We start from the raw sequence: 15,834 nt of genomic DNA, 5'->3' as shown, positions 1-15,834 counted from the left end.
AACGTGGATACATAAAACGCAATGTACAGAAGAAGAAAGGGGCAAGCCCTGCGGTGCAGCCCCAGCGCAAAATGCTTTCACAGAGATTATCAGAGCCGTGGATCCAGTTTAGCGTCTGCCCTTTGGAGACAGCAGGGGCTGGCAGAATCATGAGGGAAGCACATCCAGCCCTTCTGACCACCACGTAGATCAGCATGGAGGGACCCCAGGAAAGGGAACCGATATGGAAAGCATAACCGAGAGGATAGGGAGACACTGGATCTGCTCCGTCTCCAAGGCCGACTGGGAAAAGGAAGGTGTAAGAGTGTAGCTGGGCTTTGCCAGGAGAGGAAAGCAGTGACCACACAGCACAAGGCCATCCAACCCCCCCGCCCCAGCCCCTCCTGCTTATATACATGGGGCCAGATGCTACTCGGGCACCCGAGTGTGATCCTATCCACCCTCCTCGAGTCCTTCAAAGCCAGTTACTGCCAAAAGCATAAGACACGAAGGCCCCTTTGTGCACCTCTGTCTTAAGGCCAGCAGGAGGTTCACTGCAAGAGTAGGTGCATTAATGGCTTGTCAAGGGCTCGAGCAGGGCAGAGCAGGAGCACACTGGATCTGCGGGGTAGGATACAGCCGCAGCATGAAGGAGTGGCATGCCTGGCCAAGGCCCCTACCTGCTCCAGCTCCTGCTCCGCGTACTTCTGTCTGCTCAGCTCATTCTCAGTGCCCTCGCGCAGCTCCCGGAGCCGGTGGGCCTCCTGCTTGGCAATGCTGATCTCATCCTGCAGCTTCTGCTCCAGCGTCACTTTCTCCACCTCCACCGTGCGGTGTTCCTCCTGAGCCTTGTGCAGCCTAAGGCAAGGAGGAGACACAGGGAGTCAGGAGGGCCAGAAGAGCTGGCGTGTGCTTGGCTGAAGGAGACGACTCGCCCAGAGCAAATCGCTGCATTCCAGTATGCCTAGGTATGCGTGCGAGCATGTACAATGTGTGGTCAAAGCCAGCTCTGCTTCTGTTTATGCTGAAAGCAAGGGAATTACGCTGCCATAAATTCAGAGGGAGAGAAAATCCGACTACAGACCATGGCACTGAAACTCCCCTGTTAGGAGAAACTCTGGGGAAGCTTCACTGTGCATGGGAAGAAACTAAATAATCCACTTCTGTTTCTTGGCCGTGTTTACTTTCTGACATCCCAGAAGGGCACAAGCCACGGGCTCATTAAATAAGATGCAAATGTCTTTCATTCTTCTCCTTATTCACAGAAATCTAGAACAGCCTGTCATTAATCAGTGCTAATCTCCTTCAAGGCAGTAATGCCTTTGGTTTAACCAGTCTTGGAATATGCATGTGTGTATATGCAAGCGAGACATGCTTTCTTACTCCATTTCTCACTTTCTAACAACCAACTCGCTGTTAAGGAAAGCCGTGATTTTGAAACACGTGTTCAGTTGTTGCCTCTGTCCCAGGGATACATGTCATCATGAAGACTGTGAAAAACCATAGAGCCAAGATACTGCCAGGAAGAGACCATACCAAATGGAAAAGGCCTCTTGAATCAAGCAGAGATGAGCAGAAAAAGAACTAATGGCTGGACGGTGAAATAAGACTATTAGAAATGTTTCTTGCCTCCACAGCAGCAGGATTTACCGCTGGCGCTGTTACAAGGGCAATGGTGGACTCTGTCTCAGGGGGCCTTGAGCTCCGGATGAAATGCTTTCCTACAAGCCAGGCTTTAGCAAAAGGGGCAGCTCTCAGGCCTGGGTCCTGCCAGAAATGGACTAAATGATCCAGTGGTCCTTCTGGACCATAAATCGATGAGTTCCTTTCCAAAGCTGGAGGATCAACAGCTGCTGGGCCCAAGAGCAGTGTTTAAACAGCTAAGCGAGGCACCTCTGGGCAGTCCTGTGCCTTGATGGCGTAGGGCAGGTTCTGCTCCCAGCTTAAACAGCCCTTTCTATTCATCCCCTGTGTTCTGGCCAGGTAGTTTCCTCTTTCGATTTGGCAGGAGTGTTACGGTAACTCCAGGCATTACACTAACAGCTTTGTGAGGTTAGGTGTGCTAAGCTCAGCTGTTCAAACCCTTACTGGGCTGAAGCACAGAGATTCAAGTAAGCCACCCTGCACCCCCAGAGCATCCAGGGAGGGGTGCTCTCGACACACCCCATCCACCTGCCAATACTGCGGTGAAGCCTCTTTGGGGGTGTTGGTCTCGAGACCCATCTCTGGTGTGACAGAGTGACTACAAGGGACAGCCCCCTATAAGTGGCTTCACCGCTCTGTTTCCAGGTCCGGCACGTGGGTGCAGGCATTGACAGGAGAGGTGTGCTATGGGGTGGCCACCTCTGGACATGCTGGGGACACATTTTTGGCAGGAGCTAGGTGGGAAGATGCCACAGAAATGGACTGCAGCAGAACTTTTAAAAAACCCAACCACAATCAATCAGCCCAAAAGGAAACAGGAGCATTTCCAGGAACTGTCTCTGCTCATTCAGGGGAGCCAAGGCCAGTAGCCTAGTCCTGGCTTATGGCTATTTAACAGTGATTCCAAGGGGAGAAGTGATGGGGAGGTATCTGCGGCATCACATCTTTGAGATGGCTTGGGCTAAACTAAAATCAGAAGCAAGGGTATGTGCCCCAGCTCCTAGCAACCTTTCCTGGAAGGGGGTTCCAGTAAGTAATGGACTTCCAAGGGTGAGAGGAAGCAAAGCAGATGCTTATCACAGTATTTAGCACACGCACCTAACTATCCATCTCCACAGCTCTACCCAAGGGTAAAGTATTGTTTGCCTTGTGCCTGCTCCAGAGAGGAGATCTCACAAAAAGCCCACGTGAGGAACTGGGCCTAGAAACTATTAAAATCATTCTGAAATGTTACTATGAACAAACCAGCCCGTTCTTCAGACAGGTGTTGGAGGGCAGCAGTGCAATCAAGAGACACCCCTACGACAAAACTGGTTCCCGAGGGTTCAGCCATGGCCCTGCCACATGGATCTGGATGGGTCGGACTTTCTTCAACCCTTTTGCGGCTGTGTGGCTGGACAAGAGTCAATTTGCAATTTACAGTTCTGCCGAGACGCAGAAATGTTTTCATTCCTAATTAGGAAAGGATCCTGCCGAGACATTCCAAGTGTGGAGACAAACCCACGCTCTCTGCCCTCCGGGGCTCATCACTCCATGTCTTCTGCGCTGGGTTATCAATACCATATGTGTATCCGAATGCCCCACTTGAAGGGGACATTCCTCTGCAGAGGGGTGCTTGTGTCACTGGGGAAAGCGGGTGGGGGGCAAGCCTTAGTATCTCTCTGAGCCAGATCAGGTATCAAGCCTTAATATTTCTCTGAGCTAGGAGTCCTACAGCTTTCACCCCCCACCCCACCCTTTCATTACTCCTGGGTCTTTAAAATACAAGCATCATTTCCTCTGATGCCTATGGGGGTGCAAACAAACTCCCCCACATATTCGCATCAGCGAATTCAATGCCGTTTCACTCCAGGGTGTTTCCACTGAGTTCAGCAAAGTTTCTCTGGATCTGTCTTAGCACAAGTGCAGGGAACCCAAGCCTGGTATCTGCAGAGGTACCTCACGTGCTCTGGTAGGAGACTGCACTGTGATGTGCGCCTTTGTAAGCAAACATGTTGCCCTTTTTTTGTCTCTGCTAAGGGGTATGGACAACTGACTGGAAACAGTCCTTGTGAAAGGATCTCCCTTCAAAGGCCTTACAGGAGAACAGAGCTTGGCTTTCTTGCTTGCGTGATCGTAAAGGCCTTTACAGGGTTTTCAATTGTGTAAGTGTGGAATGAGGAAAGAGTCTTAAACATGAAAACAGGCACATGGAGAACGCGAGTCAGCCATGCTCTGGAGGGAGCCATGGGGGGGGCTGCTCCCACCAGCCGGTGAGAGAAAGCAGCGTTAACCCCTTTGAAAACTGGATCTACTCTGTGAGAAAGTGACGTGCCAAAAACAATACAAGCAAGACACTGGCCGAGCCAGGAGCCGAACCTTCATCTGTCAACTCCTAGGTTCAGCTCCTGGCTCGGCCAGAGCCTTGCTCATATAGTTAAGTCCCAGGAGCTGAACCTTCATCTGCTTCCCCACCAGACAGTCCTTCCTGCCCAAGTACTGCAGACACGTCACTGGCAGTGCTCTCAAGATCTCAGCTATGCCTGGCATGCATGACTTCCAGTTTCTTCCTGCCTGGCTTCAGGTAACAGAAGCGAGGGGGCCCAGGCACATCTGCTTATTTACGTCATCCAGTTCGCAGGGACAGATCCAAGGTCACCTTGGAGATGGTGTGAATGGGATGGTCTTCAGCTTACAGGATGGCTTACTTTTTTTTTGAAGTAAACAAGGGAAGTCAGCAGTTCCTCAAGTTCTGGATTCAGAGGGATTTTCTAGAGCAGGGCTATCACCCTCACTGAACCTTCATAAGTGGCATGGGTCCACAGACCAGCTCCGTGGACCAGATCTAGCACGTGGCCCTGGATGCCACATACAGCACGTGCTCCAGATCAACTGCAAACATCGGTCCAGGGCATGCAGTGTGCAGGTTCGGTCCAAGACACAGGCAGCACCACATGCCAGATGGCAGCTCCGCGAGCCAGCTGCATCTCCGGCACCCCTGCCCTTGAGCGACTGTTTCAGTAGGCAGCCAAGCTTTTACGCAGGAATCCCCATTGCCTTCTGGCTGGAGAGAAATCTCTTTCTGTTGGGAAATCGCCAACCTAGCGGTGGTAAAATTATACAGGGCTTTTGAGAGGTGATTTGCTGAGCTGAACTGGCGGCCTTTCAGACACATAGGAAACGTAGTTTTTCTTATCTATCTGTTTCAGGAACAAAGCCGGTCATATGTCTGCATCACCCGTAAGGGAACGTGAAGAGTTTTGCACCATCATCCCAATACCCTGTCAGCTCTTTCCTTCCCAGTGAGATCATTGTACTCAAAAACTACTTGACAAAAGAAGGCTCTCAGCACGACACCATGAGCAGGGTTATTCTTGGACGCCTGTCATGAGAAGATAGGCAAGAGAGCAGGCTCCAGGACTAAACATGTTTATGGCACTCTTTCCAAGGGCTGAAGTGTTTGCAAAAATCTTCACTGCAGGTTTACATTCCTGAGATGCTGGGACAAGTGCCGGCACCCCTCCACACCACTCCTCAGCAGCTAGCGCAGGCAACGGGGGCCTGACTGCCCACAATGAAGTGGTTGGGAATGTAGCCATCTGCTTCTGTGGCAGCTGGATTGGCTCTTTAGCTTTGGAAATGATATTCCAGACACAAGTGAAAACGATGAAAACTGCAGTCTGCAAGACTCTTTAAAGAAATGACAAAATGCGGTGTCAAAAAGTAAACAAGGAGATTGTCACTGGTAACACTCTGGATGACCTTACTCCCCAAAAAAAGCTGTGCCCATACAGACCCTGATCTGGCAAGCTTTTCTCACGTAACACTGCTGGAATCAACGTCTTTGCATTTTGCCAAAAAGAACAAATGAAACATTTCTGTGATGAACAAGAGACCGAGTTCAACTATTCCTGTTCAACAGTCCAGCACTGGGAGGGCTTCATATTTTTAACTCTTCCCAGGAAACCCTATCTGGGATTTGGTTATCGTTGTGCTGTCAGGGAAGGGGGAGCTACTTAGGAAGAGAGATGTCCAAATCTCATTTCTACCAGATTGATGCACTTCCTCCCACCAGCCAAGAGAGGTATGATATAACCCGAGTCCGTCCTTCCAAAAGAGGCTGATTATGTTTTATTCTTTTCTAAGCCTCTTCCTTTTTGTAGGAGCAGAGCTATTCAGTCATTTTGAAACAAAAGGAGAAGAACCTGCTTTCTCTCCTTTGTGCTGACAGAGGGAAGCCAGAGATGATCAGCAGCTTCGCTGCTGAAGCACAGGAAAGTGTGGTGCAACAGCAGCAAAATTCCCACTTAAAAATGGAGTTGCTTACATGCAGAGGTGATAACCGGTGATAAACAGGGAGCCCTCCATCATTCTAGCTATGATCTGGAGTGCTAGCAGTTGTTTTAATTCCCAAATCACCAAAGCTCCCATTGAGAATATTTTTAGGACTTATTTTTTATTGTTAGACACCCCAAAGCTTTTTGAGGAGCAACTAACCAACCAACCTACATAAATTAAATCTGGGAGTAACCAGAGGGCTTGGTGAGAGAAACAGGCTTTTTACAACTAAAAAGCTGAAAGGCATGGTAAGCCGACTGAAACATCCCCAAAATTAATTCCTTGGAGATGGGTGGGAAATTATACCACATCTGGAATTCAGAAAGCAACACAGACCTCAACATGATGAGTGGAAGATAAGGTGAGAGGCATCATCATTTAGGCTTAGTTACACCTGAGCGTAACTCTGCTGTTATAATACATCAGACACTTGCACCCAGTGTTTCCAGTTCAGCAAAGTAGCTTCACGTGACTCCATAATGTGAATGAGGCTGGATCCAGAAGCACATTTGGCACAGCCCCCGTATAAGTGACTAGTGCATTTCCTGCAGGAGCTGGGAAGGCTGGGATAAGCCCAAAGCTGACCTGATGAACGCGGTGCTAGGCTCACTCAGTGACTACGCAAGCATGCCAGCCGCCCTGACTGGCTAGCAGGTTTATCACGGTGACCCAAGAAGGCCATGGCTGATATCCAGCAGGGATCAAGTGATATATGTGAAGCACAAGAGCTGGAGAGAGCACGCATGCTTTGTTGAGGAAATATGGCTACAAACCCAAACTTCCAGAGGAGACCCACAGTTGGTGGCTGAGTGGACAGGGAAGACTCACCTCTCTTGCAGGTCATGGAGACTTTGCTCTGCTCTCTGAAGCCCCTCCAGGTCTTTCATCATCTTCTTCATGTGCTCCTTTGAGTAGCGATTCTGGATGAAGGCAAACCAGCATCCACCCACTCCAATGACGATGGAAATCACCAGCAAGAAATCCTTTAGGTGGTTATGACGAGTTACTGGTGGGGGAGAGGGAAAAAAAAAGTAACAGGATATTGTTTAATTCCAAGAGGGAAAGATGAAGATCTTCTTTTCAATCATTTCTTTGCACAATGGGAGAAAGGAGAGGTAATTAAAAACAGCGTAAGAAAGAACCGCGGCTCTAGAAACTTGGAAGTCAGGGAGGACTGAGATCAATCCACACCTATCGGCCTCTTGAAACTAGCAGACAACTGCTACCTGACCTAAACAGATGAGCCCAAAGCAATGCCGGATATAAAGGTGAAATCCCACCAGTTTCTCTGACTACATGTCCAGTGATCATGATGGCAGGATGCAAAAATCTTTAATTTAATGGAGGATGACCCAGCAACATGAAAGACTCTACATACATAGCCATATCCATATGCATATGCAAAGTCATCAAAACAGCTGTTCTCCTCTGAGGAAAAACAGATTGTAAATCAAGAGGAAGGCGGGGAGACAATATTCTCTGCTAAGATCTGGATACGAAACAAACTTCCGCAGGATTTTAGGAAATCCAGTTTCTGCCTTGAAATGCTCAAAGTACTCAGATACTATAGTGACAAGGAGTTATATGCAATTAAGATAGATAAAGAGGTCTTCATTAGATTGGACACTAATTCACCAACTCTTAGCTGGATCTCACAGCTTAAACCTTTGCTATGTGAGCACAGATCATCATCACAGTGCAGCATCCAGCCACACACAGGGTCAGGGGCTGTTTTCATACACATTTTAAAAAGATCCTAGAGAGATTCTTGTGAGGGTTTCCAGAGACAGAGATTTTAGACTTTGATCAAATGGGGTGGGGTGACCACCAAACATTATTTCAGTTTCCTGTTGTGCCTGTGCATGCACCACTTTTTGGACCTTCAGAGCAATTTGTACTGAGACATCTGAAAGGAAAGGGAAAGATTTGGGGAAGTTTGCTGCTGAACCATTGCTTTTCTTTCCTCACCACAACAACAGATCAGTCCTGTCCATACTGATCCAGTTTTGCTGTCTGAATGACAGAGTAGCATGAGCCAGATATCACATCACAGGGGAACTTGGGATCAGGGCTACCTGAACAGGACTCTCTTTCCCCTCTGTTGGCTCTGTTATTATGTGTATGAGTGATATGCAGTTCAATCCTAGTTATAAAGGCAGTGAGCGTTTTCTAGCAGCAAAACAAACCAAAGAGCCTGGGACCAGGACTTCTGCAAGAGACCAAGGAAGGACTTTAGTGCCCCAAACAGTGCAGGGGAGCAGCAGAAGTCCCTCATCTGAGGAATGCAGGCGCTGTTCCCTTTGTACCCCTGGGCTGTAAAATTGCCTCAAGGGCAAGAAAAGGCAGGAGGACCATGTCCCCGTCTCCTCAAAACAGGAATGAGCTGCGTCCAGTGGTTATGGTCGGCCAAGTTGTACGAGTAGAAAGTTACAATCTCTTTTTAAAAGCTTGCTTAGGAAGGAAGACATGGATAAAAGAAGAGGGGAGTCATTTGTATCAACACCATCACTCCCTGTTGTAGATTTATGGATAATTCAGAACTGCAGGATCTTGAATGACTACGGACAAACGTACTAACAAAGTGGAGGGGGAGAGGTATCAAAGACCACTGAACGCAACCAAAGTAGCAATCCATCCTGTTCCCGAAAGCATGTCTAATATAGAGAAGGATGTTTTCTTCTGTTGTGGGGGCCCCGACTTTGAGAGACATACAGTTTCTCAAAGGCTGTAAACACGTACAAGTCCCACGCACCCATTAGTAGCTAATGACGCCGAAACCTCTAAAACTTAGAGAAGGAAAATTATCCAACCCAAAGAGACTGCACCCAAGACAAGCCAACCCTATTCTGGACTGATCATGATGAATAAAGGTCAATTAATCACTACACAGAAAGCTGATGGTTGCTTAGAAACTAATGACCATGGGTGATGACTTTTCATATAGGCAAATAAAGGATGGTCTGAGCCAACAGCATAGATATAAACACTTTGTGTTTCTAAAAGATTAAATTTCCTCGAACCGAGAAAAACCATATGCAAACCCTGACCATGGAAAAAAAAATAAGACAGGAAAACATGAAGTACACCTGGAAGTTCTTTGTAAAGAGTTGGCGAAAACCAATCACTCCCCAATCCAGAAAAATGACAAGTTTGGTTACAACCCGCCCTGGTTCAACGGCAAACTGAAGGCAGGAATCCTACTTTAAAAAAAAAAGCAACATGCAACAAACACAAAAAAGGAAACTAAACACCAATTTCCCACAGCTCCTAACTTCTAAGTTATACCATTTTCTAAGAAAAGCTAAAGATATCATGGGAAAAACATCTGTGGTTGGCAGGGCTAAGGACAATCAAGAATTTGGGGGTTTTATTCATTCACTTATTTGATACATATTTGGGACAAAAAAGAAAGTCCTGGCAGTAGTGCAGGCCCATTACCAGACAGGGCTTGCAATTATATATGATCATTGTAATTGTATAGGAAAGGCAAAAGTATTCAGTAAATACATCTGTTCCTGCTTTTTTTTTTCCACATGCAGATAGATCATAGGGTTGTATCACATGAGGATAAGAAATATGTTCCAATCCATTATTAATCAGGGAGAACCGCTTCTTTTTCTCATTCTGGGCCACTGCAGTTAATAGATTTTCCAGCATCAGACACAACGTGGCCTGGGCCATAGTCCTAGAGAGGACTTCTGGGGTGCCCTGTTCCTATAGGAGCTGGCAGACCCACAAATGCGGGGGTCTAGTTGGGGCTGGTCCTGCTTGGAGCAGGGGGTTGGACAAGATGTGACCTCCTGCAGTCCCTTCCCACCCTCATTCTCTATGACATCTTTGCATCTCTGTGAAGCCTATTGACGGCACCAAGCAGAAAGCAAAAGAAACATCTCAGAAACAGGAATTCAGAGGAGCATCTCGCTTCACCTAAAGCAGTGAGATTCCTGTGAGAAATCTCTACAACTTCACCACCCTGGAGAGCATAATTACCTCTGAGAAGGCAGTTTCCAAAGTACTTGAAGCAATCAGACCAGTTCTGGATTCAGAGATTTACGGGGACAGGGATCCAAAGAGCCTTAAGTGGGCTGCACAGAAGGAAAGGTCTGTTCTTAGAGAGATTAGCAATCAGGTTCTGCAGTGCAGTCACACAGGTACCTTATGCAGAAGTAGTCAGAGCAGGGGTCACTTCTGGGTTAGATGATGCTCTCTGCTCTTCCTCCCCACTGAAAAAAATCCTCACCTCAGGTGCAAGAAAAGCGGAGACTCCCAAAGCAGTGCTTGCTTTCCCAGTACAAATAAATGTTGGACTATATACCCACTGGTCACTCAGTTAGGCTGGGAACAGGAGGAGGGGAGAAGGAGGAGGTGCGATTTCACTTGCTGTGGTCCATTACATCTAAATATTTATTGGAAATAGCTGCTTAAAACACACAGCAGGCCTTCTCAAGTAAGCATGCAACTCCTTGCAAGCACAGTACGTGGGAAAGAGCTTGTTGAGGTGAAGCTGGTATTTATGAGATGGGAGTTTAAATGTTATGGATCTGATTGCTAGGCCTATACATCAAGGTGCCTAGAAAAAAAAAGGAAACTTTCTAGTCTGGGGAAGAGAAGTTTAAGGAGGGATGTGATAACCATCTTCAAAGACAAAAAGGTTATTTATAGAGAGGAGGGAGATGGGCTTTTTCCTGTGGCTGCAGGGGGCAGGACTAGGAGCAAAAGCTTTAGACTGCAGCAGAGGAAATTTAGACTGGACACGAGGAGGAATTTTCCAACTCTCAGGGCAGTCAAGCATTGGAACAGGCTGCCTGGAGAGCTGGGGAATCTCCACCCCAGGAAACATTTCAAGGGTAAGTTGGACAGACACATGGCTGGGATGGTTTAGTTGGGGACTGCTCTGTCCTGAACAGGGGGCTGGACTAGACAACCTCTGGACGTCCCTTCCAACCCTATGATCCAACTAACGTAAATCATTTCTCAGAAACAACATCCAGCAGCTAAGGAACTTCAACCAAGTTTAGAGACATCAATCAAGCCTCATAACCCCCCGCTTCCTCCCAGGAGACAGGTCAATATTTGAGACCTTCTACAGACAGGTAAACTTCATTTGATCACATTCGATTTGATCTTCCAATTTGTGTGCACAGGTGATTTGGGCATCGCCATGTTGGCCAAGCTATAACCGGCCCTTTTGGATGGTCCTGCTAGGGCTCCAGGTCCGTTTCAGAGCACTTGATTACACATAAGCTCTTTCCATAACTTCAGTTGTGACCCGTCAGCCACCACATCCAATGGAGCAACACTGATCACAAAACCGTTGCATTTTAAGCCACTGAGTTACTTTTGTGCAACGCACAGAGTAGAAAGCCAAAAAGAAAGATCACAGCAGATGGAAGACCTCAGGCATCTACCTTTTTTCTGGTGTCAGGTGGTGCCATGCCAGCCAGTAAGTACAGGCTCTCTCCTTTGGTGTTGGCTTCACATCCTGTTACTATTTCACAGCCGCTGTCGTTTAGAACTAGGCCCATTTTCTTAGCACGAACTGATCGTTCCCATACTGGACGTACATACTTTGCAGTAGAGTAACACAAGGCAATAGCAGTGGTTCATAATGTAGCTGGGTTGACTCCCCGCTTTGAGGTAACCAACTTTCAAAAAGCATAAGCTGAAAGCTGGCATTTTCTGAGGGGTGCCTTGAGTGTATGGGGTTTAAACACCTCCAAGCATGGAGAATCCAGCACCACTCTGGGTAACCTGTTCCAGTGAGAAGGTTTTTTCCCCCAGTATCTAACCTCAACTTCCCTTGAGGCAACCTAAGCCCATTGCTCCTTGTTCCATCATCTGTCCCCACCGAGAACAGCCCAGCTCCATCCCCTTTGCAGCCCCCCTGCAGGGAGGTGAAGGCTGCTATTCAATCCCCCTCGGTCTTCTCTTCTTCAGACTAAATCAACCCAGTTCACTCAGCCTTTCCTCACCAGTCACCCCCAACTGGACGCTCTCCAGTTTGTCCACATCCTTTCTGTAGTGGGGGGCCCAAAACTGGACACAAGACTCCAGATCTGGCCTCCCCAGTGCCGAATAGAGGGGAAGGATTACTCCCCTACTCTCTCCTGTGTAAGGAGGGGAGAGCGCGTGGCTGGACCATCACACCTCCCTCTCAACTTCCTTTCTAAAGCTCCCTGTCACAATAAATCCCAATGGGGTCCCCATGAACATGACATCCAAGTTCAGCTTGGGCCCAAGTTGAAAGCACGTGAGACTGAAATGAACCTAGATCTTCTGCGATCCAGACCAGAGCTTTAATCCACACCACCAGCCTTGCTACCCTATTACAATAAGACCAGTGCGGTATCATCGGAGATGAAGGATCCAACAGCATGAAGGGGACCTGATGAATTGCAATCCAAGTTACAGCTTTGATGATTTCTTTTCAGTGCAACTGAAGAGATAGGAAACACAGCTTAAGATTTTTGCCAAAAAGCTACAGGATACAATATTTTTTCAGTCCTTAGGTTCTAGCATCAGGCTTTAACGGTGCCAAGTCAAAAACACAAGCAGTATAAATCCAAGCTGCCTTTTTCAACTGTTCACAATTTTTTCCATCAGACATTTGGTATCAGCTTATCACCTTAACAGTCAAGGCTGTAAAAAATGTGCTACAAGGTACAGTATATCTGGCAGGATATACAGGCAATGGAAGCAGAAAGAGTGGGGTACCCAACATGATGAACCCTCTGAATGAGAGGACCAACCATTGGACAAGAGGATCTAACAGGAGACTAGCACATTGCATTAGCAACCAAAACATGCCTCCCATATCCCCCCTGGAGACAGCACCCGTGCACTTGGTGGATTTTACATCTCTAGGTGCATCATGAACACAAAAGTTATACGGCAGAGACACTATCCTCCTTTCCCCATGAAACCCTCTGACCAGGGCAAGCCTGGGAGATTTTACACGGTGACACATATTGTCTTCAAGGTGGTTTTTGTGCTATTAAAATCAGCAGCGGCAAGACAAAAAGGAAGCGCTCGACCAAGCCCTTAAGAAAAAGAACCAGCAGTTGCTCTAATCAGCATTTGCACGAAATCAGGAGAGCAACGCCTGTACAACACAATGCTGGGCTTTGAAAGGGGTGAGGCAGAAACAATATTTGCTGTTTAACATGCCTTTGTAGTCTTACTGAAATCCAGTACCACCAATGGACTTTCACTTCTATTCATTTCGCAGGCACTCCCAACAAGGCTGTGATTTCTGGGCCCACATTATACAGAGGATGGAACCGAAAGTTCTGCAAAGCCACGGGCAGACTAGTTGTTGAACCAATACCTGAGCTGCTGCAGAGAGAAAGTGGAGGAAGAGCTCATCGATGAGTCCTAACACACAGAAAGACATTCCTGGTGCATTTCTCAATGTATTCCCAAGCGCACAGTTCCCTAGAAAGTCCCAGCTCAGTTCCTGAGGATTCAGCAACCATTAAAAGCCCCAGTAATCTCTGTGCTGGGCACTGACTTCCCCTCAGTTGCACAAGAAAGAGACATCAATGGTTTAAATTACAAAACTACAGCACTTCAGAGAGACCAAGGCCTCACTGCAAGGACAGACAGCAACGTACTAGGGTACCACAGACCACACTGAGCTCCAGTGCCAGCTGCTACGGAAATCCCGGCTCCACCTCACCCTGGGCCATCCGAGCCTGGGAAGCACAAAGCAGAGCACCCTGCAGCGAGGATGCAGCAGGGCTTGAGTGGCAGTCCCCAGCTGGGGGACTCATGGGATGTCCAAGATAGTGAAAGCTTGCAAGAGTCTGTGAATCAAGGGGAAAAGCTTCCCTGCGGGACAACCGCTATATCCTGGCAGAAATGGAGAAAGTAAAATGAAGGCGACTGGGGCATGGCGAGGCTCAGCAGACAAGGTGGGTGAAGCACTAGGTATCGCCGAATCTCTGCCAGCTGTAGAGGAAAGAACGGACAGTGGAGCAAAAAGGACCCATAAGGGAGAGGCATGGCCTTGCTAGCTGAAGTGTGAAGGAGAAGCATGGGACCGTGCCATGCAAGATGGAGAGGCAGAACAAGATGCACAGGACAAGAAGCAGTATTCAGCCTTTGAGCTATAAAATGTACCCATGTCCCCAAACAAGCACTGGGACTTTCATCTCACTTTCCTTTCTTGTTGAGCTGAAGAATTGCTGGTGTTCAGCCTAATGGGACAATTGGGGAAGAAGGGGATATAAAACACAGTGCCCTGGCCACCTGCTGTAGTTCTGCACACACTTTGCACTCTGGCTCAAAATCGCTCAGTCTTTTATATAGGATCATGGGATCCCAGGACAGTAGGGCTGGAAGCGACTTCCAAGGTCATTTAGTCCAGCCTCCTGCTCAAGGCAGGACCAGGCCCGACTAAACCATCCCAGCCAAGTGTCTGTCCAAGTTGCTTTTGAAAACTCGCAAGGATGGAGATGCCCCAGCTTCTCTAGGTGGCCTGACTGCCCTCAGAGTCAGAAAGTTCCTCCTCGTCGCCAGCCTCAAATTCCCCTGCTGAAGCTTGAGACCATTGCTTCAGCAGGGGGTTTAGTTTGGAGACGTGCTGTAACGTGGATGAGCTTTGGCTCCCAGTGGCCGTGACCAGATTCTCCTAAGGTGCAGGTGTTAGCAGTACTCCCCCTTTTTGGAAGCAGAGCCGCATTAACCTGTCAGGATTGTCCTTATTAGCAAGAGTGATGATTTCTGGAGCAACTCAAATGAGCTGCTGAAGTTCATGTTCAGCTGGATTCCACTGGAAAGAAATCAAAGGGGAAAATATATGCAAAATGGGACAAGAGGTAGGTGTAGAGAAAATGTCCTAGGCTTATACTTAGCAGCATGGGATGGAGCCACCCCACTGAGGTTACCTAGTGCTGGCTTGGTAGGACATTATCACGACCCCAACAACTGAAGATCGTAGTATCATAAAAAATTGAAGTGGGAAGGGACCTCAGGAGGTCACATCTAGTCCAACCCCCTGCTCCAAGCAGGACCAGCCCCAACTGCATCATCCCAGCCAAGGCTTTGTCTACCTAGGCCTCGAAGGATGGAGACTCCACCACCTCTCTGTGCAGCCTGTTTCAGTGCTTCACTACCCTCCTTGGGAGAATGTTTTTCATAATATCCAAACTCAACTTCCCTTGCTGCAACTTGAGCCCACCTCCTTGTCCTGTCATCTACCACTGAGAACAGTCCAGCTCCATCCTCTTTGCAATCCCCCTGCAGGGAGTTGAAGGCTGCTATCAAATCCCCCCTCAGTCTTCTCTTCTCCAGACTAAATCAACCCAGCCCCTCAGCTCCTGAACCATTTCTGTTGCCCTCCACTGGACCCTCTCCAGTGTGTCCACATCCCTTCTATAGAGGGGGAGGGAGGGAGGAATAAAACTATAAATGAATCCAACAGAGCCCATGGAAGTGCAGGAAAGATAAGCATCGCTCCCTTCTGCAAGCAAGAGGAAGGCTGAACCATCAAGGGTGGGTAGCCAGCTGTTTTCCATGAGATCTTTCCACACCCTTGGTACAGCAAACCTTGAAGAAGGCTCCTGTGGTTCTGTTTCTAGCATGGGGGAAGCTGGCGGGGAGACGACAGACATCCCAGGCATTTGTCACAAAGAAACAGAAACTGGTGAATCAGGATATAAACAGACTCCTTCCATTATATATGACTGATGGCTCCGGGTGAACCCGAGCTCAGAATGATGCGGCCGGCCCGTCTTCCGCATGCGAAATAGAGATTGCAGCTGCGAGGAGAGATGCCACTACGCAGTTATGAGCAGATCAACTCGACCCACTGTGTGACAGTTTTGGAGGTTTAGATGTTACTCCAGCACTTTGCAAATGTTTCTGGTCAGAGCGTCTCGCCAAGACAGCTTG

General features: G+C 48.0%; 1 protein-coding gene across 6 annotated transcripts in view; it reads right to left on the bottom strand.

The window, feature by feature from the left end:
• Positions 1-15,834, bottom strand: part of STIM1 (stromal interaction molecule 1) — a 141,806-nt gene that overhangs the window by 22,742 nt on the left and 103,230 nt on the right. For all 6 annotated transcript variants that reach the window (XM_090030989.1, XM_090030988.1, XM_090030993.1 and 3 more), the window contains 2 exons: positions 6,769-6,946; positions 660-837 (listed from right to left, as the gene is read on the bottom strand). In XM_090030989.1, the coding sequence (XP_089887115.1) occupies positions 660-837; positions 6,769-6,946 (356 nt within the window). The remainder of the gene's footprint in view (positions 1-659; positions 838-6,768; positions 6,947-15,834) is intronic.

The sequence above is a fragment of the Crocodylus siamensis genome, chromosome 1 (genome assembly GCF_052110815.1).
Source record: "Crocodylus siamensis isolate JL-2025a chromosome 1, ASM5211081v1, whole genome shotgun sequence".
Classification (NCBI taxonomy): Eukaryota; Metazoa; Chordata; order Crocodylia; family Crocodylidae; genus Crocodylus; species Crocodylus siamensis.
This window is presented reverse-complemented; position numbering and strand designations above follow the sequence as displayed.